General features: G+C 39.3%; 2 protein-coding genes across 3 annotated transcripts in view; both read right to left on the bottom strand.

Annotated features, from left to right (window-relative positions):
• dnah10 (dynein axonemal heavy chain 10) overlaps positions 1 to 7,794 on the bottom strand; it is a 30,209-nt gene extending 22,415 nt beyond the window's left edge. For both annotated transcript variants that reach the window (XM_044026786.1, XM_044026785.1), the window contains exons 1-17: positions 7,430 to 7,794; positions 6,260 to 6,369; positions 6,036 to 6,144; positions 5,837 to 5,952; positions 5,533 to 5,746; positions 4,627 to 4,784; positions 4,187 to 4,417; positions 3,837 to 4,027; positions 2,422 to 2,620; positions 2,122 to 2,316; positions 1,871 to 2,041; positions 1,316 to 1,492; positions 1,058 to 1,216; positions 807 to 985; positions 563 to 714; positions 306 to 470; positions 11 to 218 (exon numbers count right to left, since the gene is read on the bottom strand). In XM_044026786.1, coding sequence (XP_043882721.1) covers positions 11 to 218; positions 306 to 470; positions 563 to 714; positions 807 to 985; positions 1,058 to 1,216; positions 1,316 to 1,492; positions 1,871 to 2,041; positions 2,122 to 2,316; positions 2,422 to 2,620; positions 3,837 to 4,027; positions 4,187 to 4,417; positions 4,627 to 4,784; positions 5,533 to 5,746; positions 5,837 to 5,952; positions 6,036 to 6,144; positions 6,260 to 6,369; positions 7,430 to 7,652 — 2,957 coding nt within the window. In that variant the 5' untranslated portion in view covers positions 7,653 to 7,794. The remainder of the gene's footprint in view (positions 1 to 10; positions 219 to 305; positions 471 to 562; positions 715 to 806; positions 986 to 1,057; positions 1,217 to 1,315; positions 1,493 to 1,870; positions 2,042 to 2,121; positions 2,317 to 2,421; positions 2,621 to 3,836; positions 4,028 to 4,186; positions 4,418 to 4,626; positions 4,785 to 5,532; positions 5,747 to 5,836; positions 5,953 to 6,035; positions 6,145 to 6,259; positions 6,370 to 7,429) is intronic.
• Positions 7,795 to 9,331: 1,537 nt separating this feature from the next.
• Positions 9,332 to 22,841, bottom strand: atp6v0a2b (ATPase H+ transporting V0 subunit a2b). The gene is made up of 20 exons (XM_044026559.1): positions 22,268 to 22,841; positions 21,768 to 21,846; positions 21,338 to 21,435; positions 21,038 to 21,175; positions 20,262 to 20,359; positions 18,280 to 18,406; positions 17,488 to 17,570; positions 17,248 to 17,341; positions 16,423 to 16,635; positions 15,829 to 15,979; positions 15,281 to 15,420; positions 14,800 to 14,957; positions 14,589 to 14,679; positions 14,072 to 14,190; positions 13,776 to 13,986; positions 13,217 to 13,339; positions 13,004 to 13,123; positions 12,765 to 12,882; positions 10,917 to 11,088; positions 9,332 to 10,826 (listed from the first exon to the last, which is right to left on the bottom strand). The coding sequence occupies exons 1-20, from the start codon at positions 22,382 to 22,384 to the stop codon at positions 10,724 to 10,726; spliced, it is 2,553 nt and encodes an 850-aa protein (XP_043882494.1). The 5' UTR covers positions 22,385 to 22,841; the 3' UTR covers positions 9,332 to 10,723.
• Between the last annotated feature and the right edge of the window lie 400 nt (positions 22,842 to 23,241).

The raw sequence follows: 23,241 nt of genomic DNA, 5'->3' as shown, positions 1-23,241 counted from the left end.
GTGTAATTACCTCAGCGCCATCTTCACAAGTGAGTCCAACACCTTGCGTTCCCAGTACGTGTAATATTCGGTCATACATGTTGCTTTACCACTGCTGGTTTCCATGATGAGATGTTCTGTTTTTGTGATGAGGGGTCCAATGTCCACATACTTCCTGCTCAGTAGATTCACAGTTTTCGCCCGCTCTCGCTCAATACGCTCACAGAACTCCTTGACACCTTGGGAGGGGGAAAAAACATATACAAATAATTAAGTGAAAATGGTTTACTGTAATAAATAATATCCATCTAATGTAATTATTCTACCTGGTAAGTCGTGTGACTCATCTGGGACTGGAAATTTCGTCAGGTTGGCCATGACCATGGACTGCAACTTGGAATCCATTTCCGTTTCGTTCTTCTGAATCTGATTGACGACTGACTCAAACTTAGACACAACCTGAAAGCCTTGTTTGATGAAACTGGGAATACCTTAAACCAATGGAGACAAGTTATCTGACTAAACAAATTGAAATGAAATGAAATTACACAGACACATTCCACAAGCTGTGTATGCAGCATACCCAAGGAGTACCAGTTGATTCTTTTGCACCCAGAATGCATCACTTCTTTGACCGCTCTGATGTGTTGAGCCAGCATAATGATCTTTGGCTCACTCAGGCTGTCCATTACAGAGTGGTAGCAGTTAACAAGGTTGTTGAGGTCATCAACATACCTGCGATGAAACAAATCAGGCAAGATATCAATCAGTGGTTTTATTGTTTGGATTAAATTAGACACTGCATTCTTACTGGTGTGTTTCATTACCTGATAAATTTGTGCTTTTGCAGAGCAACATTTTGAGCAACATCAGGAACAGGGTAACCCAGTGACCCAAGGTTGTTGGTCTCGGAAATGATTTCCCTGATCTCCGGAGCAAAGTTCACAAAGAATCGTGCTCCCTGCTGTATGCTGCTGTCAGAAGCTGGGCCGTCCTCAGAGACAGCCTGCAGGAAAAAAGCCACATCAAAACAAAAGGAATCTGCCGTACATGAGAGTTAATAGTGGAAGATGCTTACTGGTTCTAACAGAATGTGGATTTCGGGGGTAATCACGACCAACAGATTTTTCTTCATCAGCAACGGCAAGTTCTGCTCAGTCTCAGCCAGCCACTGCTCATACTTTTTCGCCTCATAGTCCCTGAACTGCAACGCCACTTGTGTATACTTGTCCTTGGCCTGAGCAGAATGAAGTGAAAGTCACACAGAGTGTGAGAAGGTGACATTTTGGTGCCAACGTACTGTACATGTCCTTCGTGCTACGATGAAATAACTCACCACTTTCCACTTTTCACTCTCCTGCATCTCCGGCACTTCCAGGAAAGGAAGGATGGTGTGTTTGATGCGGTAGAGAAGAGATCGGACCCATCGGATTGATCCGGCCACAGGAGGCTCATTTTTACTGAGCGGTGGTTTAACCTTGTTTGTCTTAAATATTTCATCTATTCTGTCCACCTACAACAAATAAGAAAATGAGTACTCGCTATTACAAAATATAATCATGGATACATAAATACATGCAGTGTTCCTCACAGAAGCTTTAAAATGGTCTGATCTCTTAGTAATGTGCCATTTGGAATATGAAGTGAAAATCTACACAATGCCATTCTTGTGATTTTGCTACCATTTAAGATTTAAAGCCAATATCAGGTTAAGAACATGCCAGGCAGCAACACAACTACAACTGTGCAGAATTCCCCCAGAAGCATCATGTAATTTACTGCTTTATAATTAAAGGGCCTTAAAATCAAATAAAGGCTTGTGCCGACCCTGGTCTGACATTATGAGGTATTGCCATCACATCAACATTTCCTTGATTTCACACTGAAATACCTCTTTGCAAAACTGAGCCAGTATGTCATTAAACTTTCTCATCAAATGGTGACTGATGGCCTGTCTTGAGCGGATGTGTTTGAATTTCAGGAGCATGTCAAAGGCAGCGGCCGAAGAGCGCAGCGTCCTAAAAGACTGATCGATGAAGCTGATTGCCTCTCCTTCAATAGCCTGTGGAGACACATGCAAAACAGCATAGAGAAAAGTGTGCAACTCTGTTGGTGTAGAATGATCCCAAGACTTAAACACACCTGAGCTGTCGAGTCAAAATCTTGCATGATCATTTTCCAGCTGCTCCTCTTGCACATGTCAAAAGGATTAAAACGGACCTCCTCGATAGGCGAAGCGAGACTGTCCACCCTGCACAGCACTTCATCAATGCGCTTTTGGTCACGGGTCACACCTTTCAACTCTGGGCCAAAGATGTTGTAGAACTCTTCCAAATTCTGCGCCAAACAAAGGCAGGAGAAACGATCAAATCTGAGCACGATTTTCATACTTTTATTCTATCTGTGTGGAGACTGAGTGAGAAGTTATTTATGTGCATTGACCTGCAAAACATTGTATAGATCTTGGCAGATAGACGCCATGTAATCTGTCCTCTCAAACAGCCTCTTGCGGTCAAATTCCCAGCGTGGACCTCTTCCTGATTCTTCAATTTCTGCACGCACTTCAAAGTAGGATGACTTCCACTGGTCCAGAACCTGTTTAGCATCATGCACCTTAGATTTGGCCACTTCCCTCTTTTCTCTGCGAAGGAAACGGCACATTTAAGCAACATTCTCATGCTGCACACAGAAAGGGATTTGTTCTACGTCAAGACAAACAGGCAACAGCAACACGGTGCTATTAAAGCCGACTGCTGCAAACTAGGTGGAGTATGACTGAAGATGAATTCTAGTGCTCTAAAACCCAGTCGCTTTTTGTTTGTAGACTTAATATCAGGTGCTGTCGTGAATCACCTTGCTGAAGTTTGCATCCAGACTTCGCAGCTTCCTGGTCAGCAGTTAAGAGGAAAATTATTACTGGTATGAAAGCACATCGGGCTAAATTGTTTTTTCGAGAGACATTACGACAATTATAAAACCTTTATTCCTTTTGACAAAGTTAAGAGCACAATCCTAAATTTGTCTTAAGTGCCTGCCAGGAAGTTGCGAATCTGGATGCCAATTTTGGCGTTGTCAAAAACTTCAACGCTATTTAAAAATAGCTATCTTGTTGATTTTTCATGCTTTTATTGTGAAGTGTAAGCGTTCTCCGGAGTAGAGTGAGGGAAAGTTGATCAGAAAGTTGAAGATGCAGGTCTGGAATAATGTCCACTCTGGCTGGATCAGATATATTCAGTCAGTCAGATTATGTTCTATATTGCTAATCCCTATGGATTTAAAGTGCACAGTGAAGCTTGAAACCAGCACTAATGCTGTTGAAATTTTCCTGCCAACATGGCGGTCACGTGATACAGTACATGCAGAATGTTACATTTGTTTCTGTTCGCAAACACTGAACATACGCAGAATTAGAAAATCATCAACAAAAATGTTAATACTACTGGCTAAAGGAGAATATTGGCATAAAATTAAAGCTGAATGTCCTGCTTGTAGCGGGCCTGAGAGCTCCAAGTGTACCATCTTCTAGCAACAAATATGAGAAGGCCATACAATTTAGGATGGTGATTATATGACAAAGACAGAGGAGATACATTTGATAAGACATGGGATCCTGTACTGAGATACCTAAAGGAACTTACAAACTTAATGCCTTAAAGTATTGCGTATACTTAATTTTATTCATTTACTTACCCATAGATGTTTTCCTTTCGTCATTCGCCTTGTTGTCTAACTCTGATCATGGACTGATACTATCAGTTAGATGTGCTCTGTTCTGTATGTTACAGTTTTTTGTTTCTATGTCTTTTGGAAAATAATAAATATATTTCAAAAAAAACTTCTGATGTATCCACACATACTTGAACATCGTGTTGACATCGACGACTTGAGACACACGCTCACACAGCTGCCAGGCGATTCGCTCCATGAGAGGAACCATACGTTCGTTTGTGTTGTAGTGGCGAGAAATTATCCACACTATTTGCAGGCTGTCCATCAGGGGAGAAATCGTGTCCAGGAGCACACTAAAATTTGATCCAGTTGCCAGATTCTGCAACAAACAACAGTGACATTAAGAGTCTGATATTGATTAAAACAATTTTAGGAAAAAATTTACGAAGAGTCCAATAACGCTCAGTGGTTGCACTGTTGGCATGTGCAGAAGAGAATAAGTCAAAGTGAAGAATGTTCAGCTACAGCTACAGCTCACCATGAAGTGTCTTTCCAGTGTGCTGAGGAAACGTAAATTATCGTCCGACTCAACACAGTATTTATTAAGTTCAGCAACAGTTCCCTCCAGGGTCTGAACAATGCCGGCATCTGCTTTGGTCATCACCTCCAAGATTTTCTTCACCGGTGGCTGCTTGAGCTGCTCACTCAGAGCGCTCAGGATGGACGCACGCTCCTGCCAAAAAGCGATCTCAGCCATAGGGCTGGGTGCCTGGAGGAAAATGGAAAGTGAATGTTTCAAAATTGAACAATGGATATAACAGTGCATGTTATCTGTTGCTCTGGCATTTAATCCTGTTGATAATAGTTGAGACATCTCAGGAGTGATATTACATGTCGCTTGGCTTGACCTCGCGCCATTCATCTGAAATGGAAGTTTTTCCGCTGCGTCCAAAACTAGCTTTGTTGAAATGTACGAACCTGGGGCTTTTTGTTTTGCTGCTCCTCCATAAAAATTGTAATCTGAGTCTGCCAGTTCATCACACACTGCTCCAACATCTCTAACATCTCTGGATTAGAGAGGAGCACATCCACGTCTGGCTTCAGGTCAAGCTCAGGGATGTGAAGAGTAAACTCATCTGTGACAGAGAGAGACAGGCCTTTAGATTGTTTATAATTATGATTACTTTATCTGTATTGTTCATTTTGTCATAGATTTTAACACATAACACACATCTTGAGGCGGCACTGAGATTATACAGTGTCTGTATTAAAAATAAACAAATGCAGTACGGTTAGGCTCAAATAAAATATCCATTCATTAATTAGTAAACTGAAAATTAACAAGCTCCGTGTACATTAAAGTGTAAATTTTACTGCTTTTTTCCATTTTGTATTGAAATAATGGAGCGTTTGTTGTTTACACCAGGATTGCAGGGGTGGGAGCAAGATCCCATCCCAGAAAACAACAGATTTTTCTGAGCAGTAGAATTCACTTCTCAAACTTTTCTTGGGCGCTTCTTATGTGGCTTTTCCACTATAGCATGGCTCGGCTGGACTTGTTTTTCCATTAGCAATAGTGCATGGTACCTGGTACACTGATTGTCATCACTGGAAGAGTCATGAGTGCGACGTCCGACACAAGAATCAAATGTAGAAATTCCAAACTTTAGATCAGTTAAAGCAAGTTAGTCTGTTGTATTTAGTGACAGGACTGCTGAAAGTCAGAGTCGAATCACAACCCGTTCAGACGTATTTCAGCTTCAGTGACTGTGTCAGACGGAGTCTGTGCTCTGGTCATGCAGGAAGTACTGACCTAATCGGTACACTGAAAACAACTGCTTTGCATGAGCATGGCATGAGTTTGTATTTAAAATAAAACCAAACCTTGTATCTGTAGGTGCTGCAGAGACGTGTTGATCAGACCCAAGAACTTGTGTGTCCTGTTGAGCAGCTCATCACGCATTGGGACTCCACGGCTTGACTTCGCTGAACTCTCGTCTCCATGTCCTCCAGTGCTCTCCTGAGAGGACACTGACTCACTTTGATAACCTGCACCTGTTATCTTCATCTGGTGCACAGTTAACAAGGGTATATAGACCTGGATAAAAAAACAAACAAATCTATTCTTATTCTCATGTTCTTATCATTCACAGTTCAAGTGATTAATACTGGAGGGTTTTTGTTTTACATTTGCAAGTTTGCTCTGCAGCACAAACAGCGGGTGTCCACTGTGCATGCCAATGTCAAACAGCCTGGGCATCAAGATGTTTGCCTCAGTCATGTCCAGTGGTTCAACAATGGTCTCTGATTAAAACACAAATCATAATCTCTTGGTTAATCCTTGTAGACACTGAATGAGAAGTTTTACTGTTGTGATTCTTCCTCACCGTTTATGTTCCTGATGAAGTAGAAGACAGTGGATTTCAGAAATCTCTCTGGGTAACTGTTTACTGCGACATGAAGCTCAATGTGATAGACAACCTGGACCTCAATCCTCTGAAAACGTAAACATAGAATGATATCATCTTTCTCTCTTCTGCTAATTACAATGACAAAGAATTCAAACACAAACACAGTGTGACAGACGGTAAAAAGCAAAGTTCCGTCTCACATGGCTGGGACGTCCTTCATCCGTCTCCTCTGTGACTGAAGTTATCTCTGCTCCACTTTGGATCCAGGTGTTATTTTCAGGATCTGATGAGTCTCCATCTTCCGTCCTTTCTGTGGTGATAAACATTTCACTTAGAAGCAGGAAACAAATGTTCAAAATTCAGGATGAAAGCCTAAAACTATGAGTATGTTTTTTGAATCATGACATTTGTGATTTGTAATTAACTTTTTCTTGAACAGAGAATTTTGCGACAACTAAAAATCCCTGAGCTACAATACGTCATATCTGAGATACCAACCGCTGTATGCTCCTAGCTGCATGGACCACAACTATCATTACTCCTAAAATAGGGATGTGATGACCTTCCAAAAGTAGTTAGTATTTCATGTGAGTGAAGTGAAAATGCTGTCTACACAGTCTGATTTTTAGAAATTTGAAATAAACTGTCTAACTCGTCTTAATCAGCTATCACAGTTTAGTTTGAGCTTTTGTTACTGAGCTAAAACTGGTGTGTGTGCAAAACACAAGTCAACTTAATCACAAAATGGAACACTCATTTTAACTTACTTCACAGGCAAATAAATCCTGTTATGTAAGAAATGTCCAATTTAAGAAAGTTTAAACAGTTGTCTAGTATTTGGCTCGTTTTCGTTATAGATTACAGTCTGAAAGTGGCTGCAGATTTACAAGTTTATTTCAAGTATTCATGCCTAGCAAAATTAGCTTACCACATTGGCAGATGTGTATCATGATTTTTAGAACATTTAGAAAGATTTTTGGATGTTATTTTGTAATGTTCATGTTTAGTTGTATGTTTTGCACCTTTTTGTAACGTTCCTTAGTTTCTTTTTTGGTCATGTTTTGTAGTGTATGTGCCATTACTTTGGTTAGGGTTAGCATTATTGTGGGTTAACATTTTTACTTTGCTTGTTTTTGTAATTTTAAGTTTTTTTTTAACGAATTTGGTAGCGTTATGTTTTTGTAATGTTGGTAACATTTTATAATAATGTTTTGTGACTTTTATTGGTGAGGTTTATGTAACAGTACAACAATTAGCTCATCTGTTTCCGTAAGCTTTCAGACAAAAATGGCACATATTTTATTCAGGATATTTGTGACAAGAGATTTTCATATCCACTCATTACCATTCATTCAATTAAGTCAACTCACCGACAGGTATTTCCACTTCAATTTCCTCCTCTCGAATGGCTTTGAAAAACAGGATACACGATGGCGACTCCTCCTCAGACACAACGTTCAAAAAGCGAATTATTTTCTGCTCTTCTTCTCCATCTTCACGACTCAGAAGTTCGTCGAAGCATTCGTCGTTCAAATTGAAGCCGGCACAAACTCTCTGTCGAACCCACTCCACTCTCAAATCGTCGTGAACCATTTTGTTTCGATGTTAATTTGACCCCGAAATTACACGGAGAATCAGACATTCACCAATGTTCTGTTCAACATGTGGCCATTTCAAACTTTTAGTCAAAACTAAGTAACTTGTCATTGGATTCACGAACACCACGAGAACGGTGTTGTGGCGGTCGCTTGTTGCTTTGGCAACCATGACGCGTGGGAGTTTGGTCCCCAGAGAAATGACTGGAAGGCAGCTGCTGCCTGAAGAAACTGTAAAACTCAAGAGAACTATTTGGACACATTTTATTATTATTATGTAAAATGTTTAAAATTCTGATTAGAAACTAACTTCAAGTTTGTAGAAAACATAGTGAAAGTTGTAAAGTAAATAGCACTGTGAATATTGTGATTAAAAACATTAAGGTTCCAGTTCGCGTTTCAAAAAATTGCATAAATTGTAGTAATAAAAAGATCTGAAACTCAGTTCACTTTAGGCTTGTAAAACAAAATTCCATGTTTCCATTTTATATCAAACTACATTTCACACAGTTCTCTTACTGCTGTGATTATAAGCAGTTTTCTGAAACTCAACTCAAGTTAGTTTTGCGGAAAACAGAGAGTAAATTGTAAATTGTTCTTTTAAACATTGATCTGAAGCTCAATTCTGAGACTTGTACACTTGAAAAAGCAAGTAGCAACTTTTGGTCAAACTACCAATTTCAGGCTTAATATTTGGTTCATATTAAAATTTCTAAACTATAAAACCCCCAGTTTGAGCCATAACCACTTCTTGTGTTACAGTAGACAAAAATCAAGCTGATCAAGTCTTCAATATCAGTAAATATCTGTCCTTGATCAGAAACATTCATTTGAATACAGTTGCTGCCATGGGCACCATATTGAAAATTCATCATGCCTCAACTTATCCAAATCCTTTTTTTGACTATAACTCTACCAAAATGCAACTTTTATTACAAAATGGACCAATTGCAGTGGAATTTCTAGCTAAGCTTCCCCACTAATGCTAACACATATCAAGGCAGTGGCTCCACTAACCGATCAATGATCAATCATTACAAACAAAACTAAACATCGGAAGAGAATACTGTAAACACGACCAAAGATGCTATGAAAGCAGTTTCTATTATACAGTTATTCCACATATACAAGTGCACTTTATAACCTTAAATGTGTACATTTCTCTCAACTCACTGAACACAGCTCTGTTAGAGGTGGCGTAGCATGTTGTATCCATAGATTGTACCTGCTTTGTTTACATTTCCTCTGTAACAGAAAGTCAAATTTAAGACTGCTACATATTTAAAAATGACAATGGGCACATCCCCACAATAAAGACTATACATTTGTTTGTCTTAAGAGTAAATGTATCCATGCTGTGTCTGGATGCTGCAATTCAAATCTAAAAATGCTGCTAGGAAACGGATAAAAATGTTGACTTACATGCAGAATTAGTTATTTTGCACCATCCTTATCACACACCAGTAGTGAACACACAAGTCAAGCGCAGGAGCAGTGGGCTGCACCTGGGGAGCAATGAAGACTGGATGCTTTGGTCAGGGGCACACTAGTCCTTGACCCATCCAGGGATTTGGACCTTCTATAAAAGCCCATTTTCTTTCCTCTTGGCCATGGGCTGCCCAGCTTACTGAAACTTGAGTTTTGATCCATTTACAATAAGACACATTCATCAAAAACCCCAAGCAAAAACAATTTATTATCAACAAAATGATGAAGATATGATTTTGCCATCAAATGGAGTGTTTGAAAAACAGAGTTTTAGTTCAAAGATTAGGACTACATTAGAGGAAATCAGGAATACCCACTCAACCACCCTATAAAATGTCACCGTTCATTAAGGCAAACATTACTTGGAGCAATAAAACAGCAACGGCCACTTGTAAAATTGAGCTTTAACATTTAAAAGTTGATACACAAGGTGGAGACTCTCAGACATGTGGCAGTTTCTCACCATAAAAACTGTTGCCACTGGACAAAAAGTGCTGACAGGTCAATAATGCACAACAACGACAATAATGTCTCTTATTGTCTAATACTAACCATACAATACTGGGAAATGTACAAAACTAGAAAACACAATGTTACTCTAATAATCAATGACCAACCGTGTTAAATTAAACAAAAAATCCTTCAAAGTAAGGAGCTCAAGACAACCAAGAGCTGAGATCCACTAAAGTCTTCCCATGACTGGAATGTGAAAAATGTACAGTAAGTGGACGCATAGGCAACACTGTGAATGCATTAAAGTAAAAAATCACGTTCCATTAATATTCATCTTTAATTCTGATACATTTAAAAATACAATAAATTAAAAACAAATCTTCTGGAAAAAAGTATATACATCTAAGTCACATACACCCGCCCCAAGCACTTTTCAAAAACAGAAAAGTCCAAAGATCCTTTGCAGCGTTTCGGTACCACAAAGTAAGAAAGAATACAAGAGGAAACTGAAGACTGATACAGTATATGCTGTCATTTGGTTGTACTTTGATAAGGCAATCAGTGCAGCAACGAGATGAATGAGAACGTGATGCGATTGTAAAGTGGCTCACTAACCAGTGTATGGAATCCAGACCAAACTAAACTAGAACCAAAGGAATACCAGCATTAATAAAGACGATAAAGATAAATGTTCTTTTATCTTAACCAGCAAATCCCAAGAAAAGAAAAAAAAATCACCATAACTGATTGAACTATTTAGTGTTGTCTGTAAAGGCAAATCTCGAGGTCAACTATTTACTTATTAATCTAACTTATCTTATACTTGTGTTGGTCATCAACTAAAAAAAACTGGTGGCTCTAAAGAAAAGTGATCTCTTTTTTTTTTTAGAATACAAGTTGTATTTCATTGCACTTCAACCTCACAACATATTCAGAAGTGAAGCAAAACAGTCATTTCTTCAAAGTACATTCTGCACCGTCTGTTTCTGGAAGTTTGTGAGGCTCATTATTTCATTGAAATTATTCAAAAAAAGAAAAGAGAAAAGGTCAAAATCACTTCCCGACATGTCTGGAGTTCTGCCATGGCCTTGTTTTTTTTTTTTGCTACAGTATAACAAGAAAGTCCTTTCATAGTAAGCCGTCATGCTCAAAGCTGGAGGGCAGCAGAGAGAAGGAAAAGGGGCAAAACTTGACTCCAAGCCCACTGTAAAACTTATTCTGAAACTCCACCCTGAGGAAGAAAAGACAACAGCAGTTAATCTGAAACTGAAATAATCTGTCACAGTGACAGTGGTTACTTCAGAAGGTACCGTGATCTTACCAGTGTAGTCGGAGTGCATGGAGGAAGGCAGACAGACCTTCCATGACCAGGAGGATGGACACGGTGAGAACTGCAAACAGGCCAAACACTGGCACCAGGAATAAAACTCCCAGACTGCTGTCCATGCGAAGTCCCACTCGTATCACCATGGCCCACAGCACATCTGACAGCTCTGAGAATCAAATGTTTTACACAGGTGTGAGGGGAAGACGCTCTACAGTAAGAATGCTTTTACAGATAGAAATTGTAATTGTTTATTTTTTAACAGAAGAAAAATCTAAAATTAAGTAAGTTGTGTGACCACCCCTTGCCCTGAAACCAGCATCACTTCTTCGACATGTGTTTTCACACACTTCTTGAAGGAAGTCGACAAGTAGGTTGTTCCAAACATCATGGACAAACAACCACAGACCTTCATACCACATGTGTATGTAATGATGATGCAGGTTTATCTTGAATAAACCTGGCATTTTGGACGTTTTTCCACAGCAGATATTTTTATTTTTTTACATGAATTAGTAGTAGGACAAACACATGGTTTTACAAGTAATATTAATTAGGGTTCAACTCCAGTTTTAAGAGAGCCAGGGTCATGCTGTTGTTCAAGTGTAAGAGTGTAAGGTCACACCAAATACTCGACACGTTGAAAAATGTGTTATTTTAAAACCACATATGTGTTTTCCAGTGTTTTCTGGAAATAGGTGAGAAATAGAGAAATAATGATACTGTCTGGTCACCACAGCATTGCAAAAACAACAAATCTAATGGTGGCCAAAGACAATATTGTACATTTAAATTAATGTTTAATATCCAGGTGTACATTTACTGATGTTTTTATGCCAAGTGGTAACAAACATATCAATAATCAACCAAGTCACATGACATAGCTTTGCTTTTAGTGTAACCAAGTCAGGAGGAGGAGCCAGCTCAGACTGATCAAAGTGATATTTGCATTAAAACACACTGTGATGTCTTCATAAGAGCTCCTTTTCTGAAGATTTAAGAAATGCTTACAAACTGACCAGCTTTTATTTAAACTACACACACCTCAGTCTCCTCTGCTCTGTGCAGTCATGTGTTTGTACTTGAATTTATATCTGTGCCAGGTCCAAAAAACATACAAACTTGTTTTTGTGAGGAAATATTTACCTTGTGGGGACATTTATCTGGTTAAGTCCTAGTTTTACAGTTAGGTTTAGCCACTGAGGTGTGATGGTTAGGGTAATTTGTGCACGCACACGCATACCAAGGGAACAATGCAACAAATTGAAATTAGGGTGGGTTGCATAGGGCTGAGCAAATGATCATTTTTGAAACTACGCCATTAGATAGTATTTATTTTCACTATTTTTGATTGTTTTATCTTTTATCAGGGCTGCAACTGACGATGATTTTCATAGTCGATGAATCTGTCAATTATTTTCTTAATTAATCCAGTGCTAAAATGTCAGAACATTTTGAAAAGTGTTTACTAAACCTGGAAATGAAGATGTTTTGTTTTGTCCACAAACAAAAATTATTCAATTTTAATGATTTCTTGTATCTTATATGGAGCAAAGAAAACAGAAAACATTCACATTTAAAAGGCTGAAAAATCAAGCAAAAATGTGTTTGAATTATTGGTAAATATAGTCGAAGATTAATAATGGATTAATCAAATAACTGGTAAAAACATCAAAAGTTTAAATCTATTACACTACTGAACTGAACAACGACTTATATACAATTTGATCATAACTCCCTATTGCAATATCTGGCAGGAAAATCACTATTAGATATTTTCCCTGCAAACACTGAAGTCATTTGCCTCTGACAGGTTTGAAAGTGTGATGTTGTGCAAATACTCACGTGCATGTGCCAGACTCAGAGCCCAGAGCCTCAGGTAGGAGGCTGTGTTGGAAATACACCCAAGGCAATACTCTATAGTGTGGATGGCCTGATGCAGGAACTCATCTGCAAAGTCAAACTATTATAGAAACAACGCATAACTTAGCATGACTCGGAAGAATCCAGTGGAAAAACAGAACATAGCAAAGCAACAGTTGCTTATAAGGATATTCGTATAATTATTGTGAGCAGTCCCTGACCTCCTCTTTCTGGTGTTCTGCACTCGTGGAGAGATCACTGTGACCGCTGCCCTCCTCCATGTCATGAGTCCTCATCAGGAAGAGTTCGTCATCACTGTCCCGCCGCACGCGCTCATATCCCTGAGACAGCGATAAAAAGACAGCACAAGTTTATAAGGAGACATTTTTCAGATTTGTGAGCAAATCCACAGCGACGCAGAGATAAATTCTCACCCTGTACATTATTCTTATTTGTTGGCTTCCATTGTGCAGCCAATAAAGGTAGATGGGTTTGCCCAGCAGTAGAACAGGCACTGAGAGAACAGCAATCACCAGCAGAAACACCTGCAGGCCGATCTGGAAGAAGCAACACAACACTGTTGTCTGTCTGAAAGAGAACTGAACTTTAAAAAAATCCTCAAATGAAGTCAGAATAGAGACAAGAGTTCACATGCAGCGTCTTTTCATGCATAAATACATTATTTTTAATGTTGGAGCACATCAGATGTGTAACACAAATGAGACGCGGCGGTTTTTCTGATTGTGTCTGCGTCACACAAAGATAAAAATGTGTCAACTTTCTGGAATGTAGCGAATGCTTTTAGATATTGGGGCCAAAGATTGAACTAGTCTTTGTCCAGTTGACTTTGAACCTCCCGTCATTCAGTGAGAGAATGCACACAGACGGGTAGATTTTTTCTTTTCTTGTTTAATGTGTTATTTATTGCATTGAAGTGGCAGCAACTTCATCCATTTCTGCATTTTTTGGCAAGAGGTTTATTTAGCTTCTCACCTGTCCTGGGTAAAGGGGCAACACTGCATCACCCTGCATGAGGAACATGTTGATGAAGTGGATGAGGATGCTTGGAGCATGTTGGGAGTCCTTAGCTGTGAAGACCAGCCACTTGTAGAATATCATGAACACCAGATAGCCAAACAAACACAGCAGGAACAGGATCTCGGGGAGGAATACCAAGTACAGGTTGTGCTTTTTCCTAAAGTGTCTGTTTGTTTAGGAATAAATTAGAGAGAGATTAGTAAAGGTAGGTTATTAAAAGCTGGTAAAACAACTAACACACTGATACTCACAGGTGATTGTAAGTGCTGAGGATGACCCCGAAGCTCATGTGAATAACGCCCACTATCACAGACATCTTCATCTTGTAGGAGTTCAGAAATGTTAGGCGATTGGTTGCCAAGTTCCATATCTTTGCAACAGAAAGGTGACATAATTCATGTTATAAAAATGGTTAGCTTAGATTTGGTGAAAGGGAAATAAACTCACATAATATCCTTGTAAATGGGGGAAACCTCAATGAACTCCAACTATAAATAAATAAGCCAGCAATGTGATTCAATTAGATTTAGCCATTAACGTGTGTTATTTTTACTCCAATTGTCAGATTCCAGGAATTTAAACCAGACACAAATTAAACCAGAGACAATTTACTGTATCAATAGATTTGGAGCCAGACACGACTGCTCTCAGGCAGTATGGGGGTAGAGGGTAAAGGAAAATGTTGAAAATGTCGTCTGTGCAGAGCTTTCGCATTACAATGTGATTTCTAGATTAACTGTGACACAGCATTAAATGCCTCCAACTCACCGGGTCGATTCCCAGAGGGTATGGACCCTTGAAAACTCCTGTTACATTTGGATCCAGAGTAAGAAAACGATTTCCACTGAGATCACCATCCCTGCAAAGAACAAATAATGGCATGTTTACATACCTCAATTATCTACAACGGTTTTTTAATAACACATCTTGGTTGGTAGTGATGTGTAAAGGCATTCTCGTCATGAGGTACAGTACTTACTTCCACACGTTTGCTTTGAACATGGCATTCACGCTCCATCCAGACCCAAAGATGTTCAGAGACTTTGAGAAGCAGTCATTGTATATGAGTCCAGTGTAGATGGAGAACAGGCCCATCATCAGGATGATGTAACGGCCCTCGAAAAACGTGTTCCAGATCTGCACACAAACACACACTGGTTCGCACAGCTACCCTTTCAAGGTCTCTTGCATTACCCTAACCTTAACCCTAACCAATTAATGCCCACACCTGACTTTAACCTCACCATAATTCAAATAATTTTAGCCCTAAACTTAACCAGTTCCTCAGAAATAAGGTTTTGCCTCATTAGGACCAGGTTTTGATCCCTGGCATGGTCAATAATTATGTAAGAAAATGTCCTAAAGAGATAACAGATACATGCAGACACACACAAATATTAATCACTGACTGGTCTGATATGATTTGGTGAGATTGTAATGGATTTCAAACACTCACTGACCTCATTACTGGTGTTCTTAAGTTTGCGGTTCTTCTCATGCAACACCATCCAGAAAGCAAAGAGAGCCATAATGAGTCCATGACCCAGGTCCCCAAACATCACAGCGAACAAGAATGGGAAAGTGATGACGGTGAAAGGAGCTAAACATGAGTGGGAGACCAAAAACAACAACTGTATTATTATTTGTTACACATAATAACACATACTGACACTGACTAACACATACACCAAAATATAAAGGCTACAAGATTAAAATCTCCCAATAATACAAGACAGAAAACCAGCAAGACCATAACTACTACTAGATTTGTGGCCACAAAGATGATAATTTGGAGACTGAGTTCAAAAGTCACATTTATTTTCATTTTTAAATTGTTTTTATGCAAAGCACAATGAGTTGCAATGTGCTATATAAATAAAGGTGCCTTGCCTTACTGGCTCTGCATTTCATTTTGCCCCATGCACATTCAATTATTCTTTTAAACTTTGTGAGACATAGGTGAACATATACACAGAGAGGATAAAATGCCATAAAAAAAAAGACTGACCAGGGTTGACCTCCCTGTAACTGCCCACACCATAGGCATCCACAATGTTCTGGAAGCCAGAGGTAAATTTGTTGGTCCTGATAAGGGTTGGGGGAGTGTCGCCGGTGGGGATACGATTGACGAAGGACGGCACCGTCGATCCACTTTTTCTCTGAAATATCAATGACAGATTAAACTGTTAACAAAGTCCAAAAAATTAAATTCACCTTACTGTCAAATCATTTGATCAGTGCTGCAAAGAGTGTGAAAGAAGTTGCCTTTGTGGCTGAGCAGCTTTGCATTAAACCCAAAGTGCATCATTGTTAAATATAAACAAATGTCTGTAGTCTATCTGTATCTCTCACTATAGCAGTGTTTGAATCTCCTCTCGCCAATGACATTCCAACAGGTTGGAGTATGACTGAAAAAAACACAAAAGCAGCATCCACGACAAGTGTCAGAAGTGAATTCTACTGCTAAAACAACTGCCACTCAGGGGTTTGACGGGACAAACGTTTCAAAAGCTACAGCCCAGTTTAAATCAACATAAATAGAGAAGAACAGCAAAACAGCCAATGTCAAAACATGAACCAAGACCACACAGAGTTTCCTCACCGATCCTTCCTCCAGTGCCCTCCGCAGGGTGGGAATGTCACCGACAGGACACCACACCTCAGCAATCAGACACTTATTTGTAACATCAAAACTGCACTGGTTCAGAATGTAGTAGATGGCTTTTATCTTCTTGACTTGGACGACCCAGGTGTACACGGACTCCGAGGCCTTAATCAGGACCTGTCTCAGGTAGTCCTCAGTCCTATGAAGCACCTAGACACAGTAAGAGATAAATACATCATACTAAAGCAAATACTCAAGAAGCTGAGGATGTTCAAGAAGTTTACAAAACGTCAGTTCAGAGAGAGAGAGAGAGAGAGAGAGAGAGAGAGAGAGAGAGAGAGAGAGAGAGAGAGAGAGAGAGAGAGAGAGAGAGAGAGAGAAAAACATTCTGCTGAGACCTCACGTTGATCATGTGCTACAGAGAGCAAGTCATAGTGGGTTAAAGCTACCAAATGGTACAGTGCACGAGACACAATCCTCCCTCTCTGTGAAGCCAAGTTAAGCTTTTAGAAAATATATCAGCCATTTAATTTTGACTTTTATCATAAGACTGGATTAAATGGAAAACATAATAACAAATGTAATGAGATATATTAAAACAAACATTTTTGTTTGTTTTGGAAAATATGGTTTTAATACTAATATTCCACCCCCCAGGGAAGAAACTGATACTGTAGCTCCAACTGTGTCCCAAAGTGTCCTAGGTTTTTGTTTAACAGAAAGCAAACACACAAAGTAAATGTTGAATGAATGACAAACTAAACGATACTTCATCGACCAAACAAATTCATACTTTAAATGTCGTTTAAATATCAAACATACTGTGTGAAGGTCCTGAATGCGAGTTCCTAGGCCTTCGACAACATCAGTGCGCTCATCGTTGTTGGTGGGATAGGGATACAAGTGACAGTGGTAGCTATGGAGAGGGAAATGTATCGCAGGTTATTTACACACACACACACACCTCACTACAATTACTACTGAAGTGAGTCAATGGACAAAGAAACCAAAAGGAACAAGCGACCCTAAACAACCAGTTCATGTTTGTTAAAGAATAGTTACCAGTCACAGATCTTCTTCACTTTTTGGCCAATTTGTTCTCCCCAGTAAGAGATCAGGAACACTATGCTTTTGGTTGGTTCACCCTGCATGAAAACAAACCATACAAACAAAGAAGTGTGTTGTATATCAATGTTAACACCCGTGTGCCATGACGGAAACAAAAGGTGTCACTTCAATCCAGAATGTCCTGTTCAAAATGTGTATAGATTTCATTCAAAAAGGAAATACTGCAATTACACCAGTAAAGTGCAGCTTTTCATTTAAAAACTTGCGGAATAGTGTTGCATCGTCGACAACAGGCTTGATTTCTGAAAAGGCATGAATTGATTTTATTGAAAAATTGCTGATAGTATAGGTGTTATTGCACATATTATATTTTAAGAAGATTTATATGTATCAAAAAGGAAGAAAATAAATAAAATAAAATAAAAGTTTTTTGGTGAACGCATGCCCTAACATTCCAACAGTCAACAGTTTGCATAGTGAGCCTCTTCTCGGCTTGCGCAGAGGAAATGGATAACTGGATTACCGTAGTTCTCAGCAAAGAGTATGAGAACAGACATCTGAACAATGTCATCAGTGTGATCTTCACTGTTGTCACATGACTAACATATTTGGTAAAGGTTTCAGGATTGTCAAAAAAAATGCATCTGCACTACTTCTCATTAACAAACACTGCTAAAATGCAACACACATAAAAAGAGGTGGTCTTATTTGAATGTTAATGATGTTATAATATTACGGTATATAATGGAGGGTAGACGTAAACACACCAATCTTGGAAAGACCTACCGTGTCAGGATCGTCTAGATACTCCTCCACCTCGGCATAGCTGATGATAGTGTAGCCTTTACAGACTCGCCAAAGCATCCGCTCAAAGGCTTCGATCTTTGTCCTCTGAATAAGCCCAGAGATGAAACTGCAGGAGAATGAACAGAACATTCACCATCAGTCCAACATATTACATACAGAGCTACTAGGAAACATAAACTTTTACAACATTAATATAGGAGCCAAGTGATTCGATCACAAGCTAACCTCTCGAAGTGAGCACACTGAGGGTGTATTTGTTCATCTTTATATTAATAGAAAATAACATTATAAAAAAAGAAAAACAGCAACCATATGTAAATATGATGCAGTGATGCATAAAAAGCCATTCACAACATCCTGGCGATTGCTGACATTTTTTTAAGAAATGTTGTAGGGCGGCAATTTACGATTATTTTCATAATCAATTTATCTGTTCATTATATTCTTGATTAATCGAGTACTTGTTTGGTCCGTAAAATGTTGACTGGTGTTTACCAAACCTGGAAATGATGATGTTCTCAAATGTCTTGTTTTGTCCACAAACCAAAATGATTCACTTTTTAATGATTTATTTGTTACATGGAGCAAAGAAACCAAAGAAATATTCACGTCAGAAAGCTTGTTTTAATTATTAAAAAAAAAAAAAACAACCCTCAATTTGATTCATCGATTAACAAAATTACAATTCATTTAGCACTCAATTAATAATAATAATTGTTGTTGTTGTTGCAGCCCTAAAATGCTGTACATGTTGACTGCATGTAGAGTGAGGAGGGGAGATCTGATCTGGAGTGTTCACAGTGGAAACACCTTTTAGTGCCAGGTGTAAACTGATACACCTGACAATATGTAATCAGATCATCCAGGATGAACGTTAATACTCCGGTGATAAGTAACTACAAAGCTTTTCTTACAGAAAAACAATCATTGGCTTCACAGTGTTGTCAGCTAAACATTACACAAGTCGTCTGCTGTGGCCGAGATATACTTCTCTGTATATTGTAGTGAAATATGCAGCTGTGGGCTCAGCTGTCTTCCCTTTGAGACCTCGTCTATGTCTCATTCACAATCAACAAAAACGCACATTCAACTCCTTCTGTGTACATACAGACTACACAGTTTTCCCACAACAACCGACTGTCTGAGCATTATTTTGTTGGCCAGAGATGCAATTTTATTGCAGCTTGTGTAATTATTGCCTGTGTGTTTACTACTGAATACAAGATTTGTAATAGGAGACTGATACAACACAGACAACCATTGAGGAGACAATTAAAGAACGACTTAGATACGCATCTCAAACTTTTTAAAGCTGCAGTGCATAACTTTATAACTTCACTGCATCGGTCAGACCTGACTGAGGACGTTTGTGTGTATACAACAGCAATGCCAGGGTGGAGCAAGCGAACTCCTGAACAACCGAGAATTTTTGAAGCAGTGGGTTTCACTTGTGAAACTTTTTGTGGGAATTTCTTTCTATTTTCATTCATACATACAAGCAGTTTGCAGCCGTTCCACTTCACTAGCACAATGCTGCTGTTGTCTCCGTCTGTCTTGATATAAAATTATGCACCTTCTATGCACAGCGTGGGACTGTTGCCAGGCATCTAAACACTGCTACACTGAGAAAAACACAGAGTTGTGTGGAGCAGACAGGCTTAATCAACATTGTGTGGCCTCATCTGACGATGGTTTGAGTACACCAAACCATTTGTATATATTTAAAAATGACACACTGCCAATTTAAATACACAGTATCCATCTCAGAAATTGTGTAACTCATTTGCTTTTTCGTCAGTACCATTGTGGCTGAAAAATCATGTGATATATTTCTTTAATTCTTTAAGTCTTGTGCATTTATGAAAGCTGATACACCGGCAAATCTAAAAAAAACAGAACTCTGTGTCGAAGCACTAATGTCAACATCATGCATAAATGGTGAACAACGTTTCATTCCTTACCCCAGTTTGGCTCCAAGCCTCTGCATGCTGCTGTAGTCCATCACTGAGTCTTTTTCTAGGAAGGGAAACTCCTCATACTGTACTTGTAGGGGCTCTCGCTAAATGTAGTGACAAGACAAAAAAATATATACATTAAAATTGTGATCATCCATCCACCCATCTTCTACTGCTTTATCCTCCACATGAGGGTTGTGGAGGGCACTGGTGCCAAACCCAGTAGGGCAAAAAGCGGGTCAGACCCTGCCGCTGTATTACAGCGGCAGTGTCAGACTGCCGCTGTTGACTGTGTCAGACAGAGTATGCGCTCCGGTCATGGAGGGAGTACTGAACAAATATTTTGAATTAACTGATTCTAGTGATTCAGTTACACGGAAAACAACTGTTTTACAAGTCACTAGTCACTCGTTGTGTGTGTGTGTGTGTGTGTGTCGCGTGAAAAACACTGTTACCGCAGTTTCACGCAACCGTGCAGTGATGACTCCGCACACGTAGGTACTTTTTTGTAGTGGAGATGCAACCTAAACTGTGTCATGTCGTGCCGAGGCAAGTAGAGCCGGTGGAAACATGCCAATACAGACAAACATTCACTCTCACACCTATAGTAATTTCAGAGTGTCCAATTTGCCTAATCCCCAAATCTGCATGTTTTGGACTGTGGGAGGAAATCGGAGAACGCGTAGAAACCCCACACAGACACAGGGAGCACAACTTGTAATCATATGGAATAAAAACACATGTATATACATATATATATATATATGAATGGACAAACTAACCTCAGAGGGTCTCTGCACAAAGTTGCGGGTGATGCGTAGCATATGTGTATACTCTTTCAGCTCCAGTAGATTCTTCTGCAGCTTCTCTTTATTCTTGGTGACTTCACCTAGCTCCACTTCTAGCCTCTGTAGCTGCTCCTGTGAACAAAACAACACAGTAACCAGGATAAATTGAAGTTTGTACTACATTTAAATAATTTACACTCAGTGGCAGTAACTTAAGACCAACTGATTTTCTCATCAATGTATTTAAAAAAAAAGAAAAAAAAAAAGATTAACGATACAGAAGTAGTAACTAACCATTATAGCCATGACGTGCTTTGGTAAGGGAGCCACTGGATTTACGTCTCGTTCAGGAAGTGAAATGTCAGCTTTCTTTATTTCCCTCAGAAGGTATCCTGTAAAAAAAAAAAATATATATATATATAGACAGCACTACACTACCTGCTTTTAAACAGCATTGGAGTCTGGCAGTGTATTACTCTCCTCTTAATCCAATAAGAATGGTTTAGTTAGTGAAGAATCACATTTCATTTAACTAAATACACAACCAGCTGACATTTCTCATGACTGTAGGGTCACTGGCTCTCAATTCAATTAGAAGTCCTCCTGAGATTTCATGGATTCCTGCTTTGCCTAAAATGACATCTATGTTTTGATCCTGTCCATTGCTCGACTACAAGTATAAGTCAGTGAATCGAGTGATTGTTAAAGATCAAAATAGTCTTACCAAGAATCCTCTCCATTTCTTCACATTTCTTGATCTCGTTGACATGTTTTCGCTGGAAGGAGTTAACGGTTGGATTGAGCTGGAACAGGTAAAAGAGAACACAATGATTAACAGTGTCAATAGAAACAAAAATCCACAGGGAAATTCTGCACAAACCAGCCAGCTAGGACCAGCCCTATGCCAGTGTTTCCCACACTTTTAAAAGATGACAAATGCACACCGGTACATGTTTGTGACCTTGTATGAGCCACTCTCTTGTCTTTACAAGTGAGGTGTGACGCTGTAGTCCTTTAAAAGTCTTCTCTAAATCTTTTCATGTGTGTGTGCGGTCACATATACACGCGTTTGACAATAGGACATTGCGCTCAACAGGTAAAATTAGATTCCTGCTCTTTGTCGAGTGGTTTAGTGTCAAGTAAACTGAGCAGTAACTTCCATAATAAGACGTTATTGAGTGTGAGGCCATATCAGACAGCGATACAGTCTATCCCGGGACTTACGTCTCTGAACTCCACCAGGCCGAGCTCTCCCAGTTCACTGATGCAGTCGTACGCGGAGCCGGACTGAAGAAACAGCTGGGCCAGGCACATCTCCTCACCTCGCAGCAGGGAGCCCATTTTGACACTTTGCTGATTCTTAGTGGACAAGCTAATGCTAGCGAGCTAACCACGGCGGTTGCTGCTGAGTAAACTGAAGCGGCGGTCTGTCCAGTTTTTCAGATCGTTATCATGTTTGAGCCTCGGACCGGTGCGCTGTTTGACCTGCATGAGGTTGACTTTAGTGAGCCATCGGTGCACCTCACCGGAGGTGGGTTCCGGGGGCTAATGAGCTAGCCAGCCTAGGAAGCACCGTGCCGTAGAATAGAGGTGAAAAACTCCCTTCGTCAGGATCGTCAGTGGAAATGTGAGGACAGTGACGTTAAAGCTAATAATGTTGCATATCCACAGACGCAGCCACAGCTCTCCTTACGGTTCGTGAAGTTTTACAACACGTCTGTGTCCTGTGTCTATAGTTATCCACGTCACGTCACTTGTCTTCACACTGTTGAATACGACCAACTTCCACAGTGTCGAATGTGCTCTTGGCCAATCAGCGCGGCAATTTGGAGTCTGCGCAGTGTGACAGCCAAGTCCCGCCCCCCAGAACCCTCTCGAGTCGACTTGGGGACGTGTGTGTAAGTAAACGAATAGATGAATGAATGATAGACAAAAGAACAAATAAATACACAAATAAGTAAATGAATAAATACATAAAATAAAATAATTAATTAAAATCGACCAGGAAATAATTAAAATAATAAATAAAAGTCGGCCATTAAAACATATTTTATTTCTTTATATATATATATATTTATTTATTCTTTTATCTATTCATTTATTTACTCTTTTATTTATTCATTGATTGATTTATTTATTTCTGTATTTATACATTTTTCTTTTTATTTATTAATATATCATATGTACATCTATCACCT

This window comes from Solea senegalensis, linkage group LG5 (genome assembly GCF_019176455.1).
Source record: "Solea senegalensis isolate Sse05_10M linkage group LG5, IFAPA_SoseM_1, whole genome shotgun sequence".
In the NCBI taxonomy this organism is placed as follows: domain Eukaryota; kingdom Metazoa; phylum Chordata; class Actinopteri; order Pleuronectiformes; family Soleidae; genus Solea; species Solea senegalensis.
Note: the sequence above shows the minus strand (reverse complement) of the source record. Positions and strands in the feature narration are given on the sequence as shown.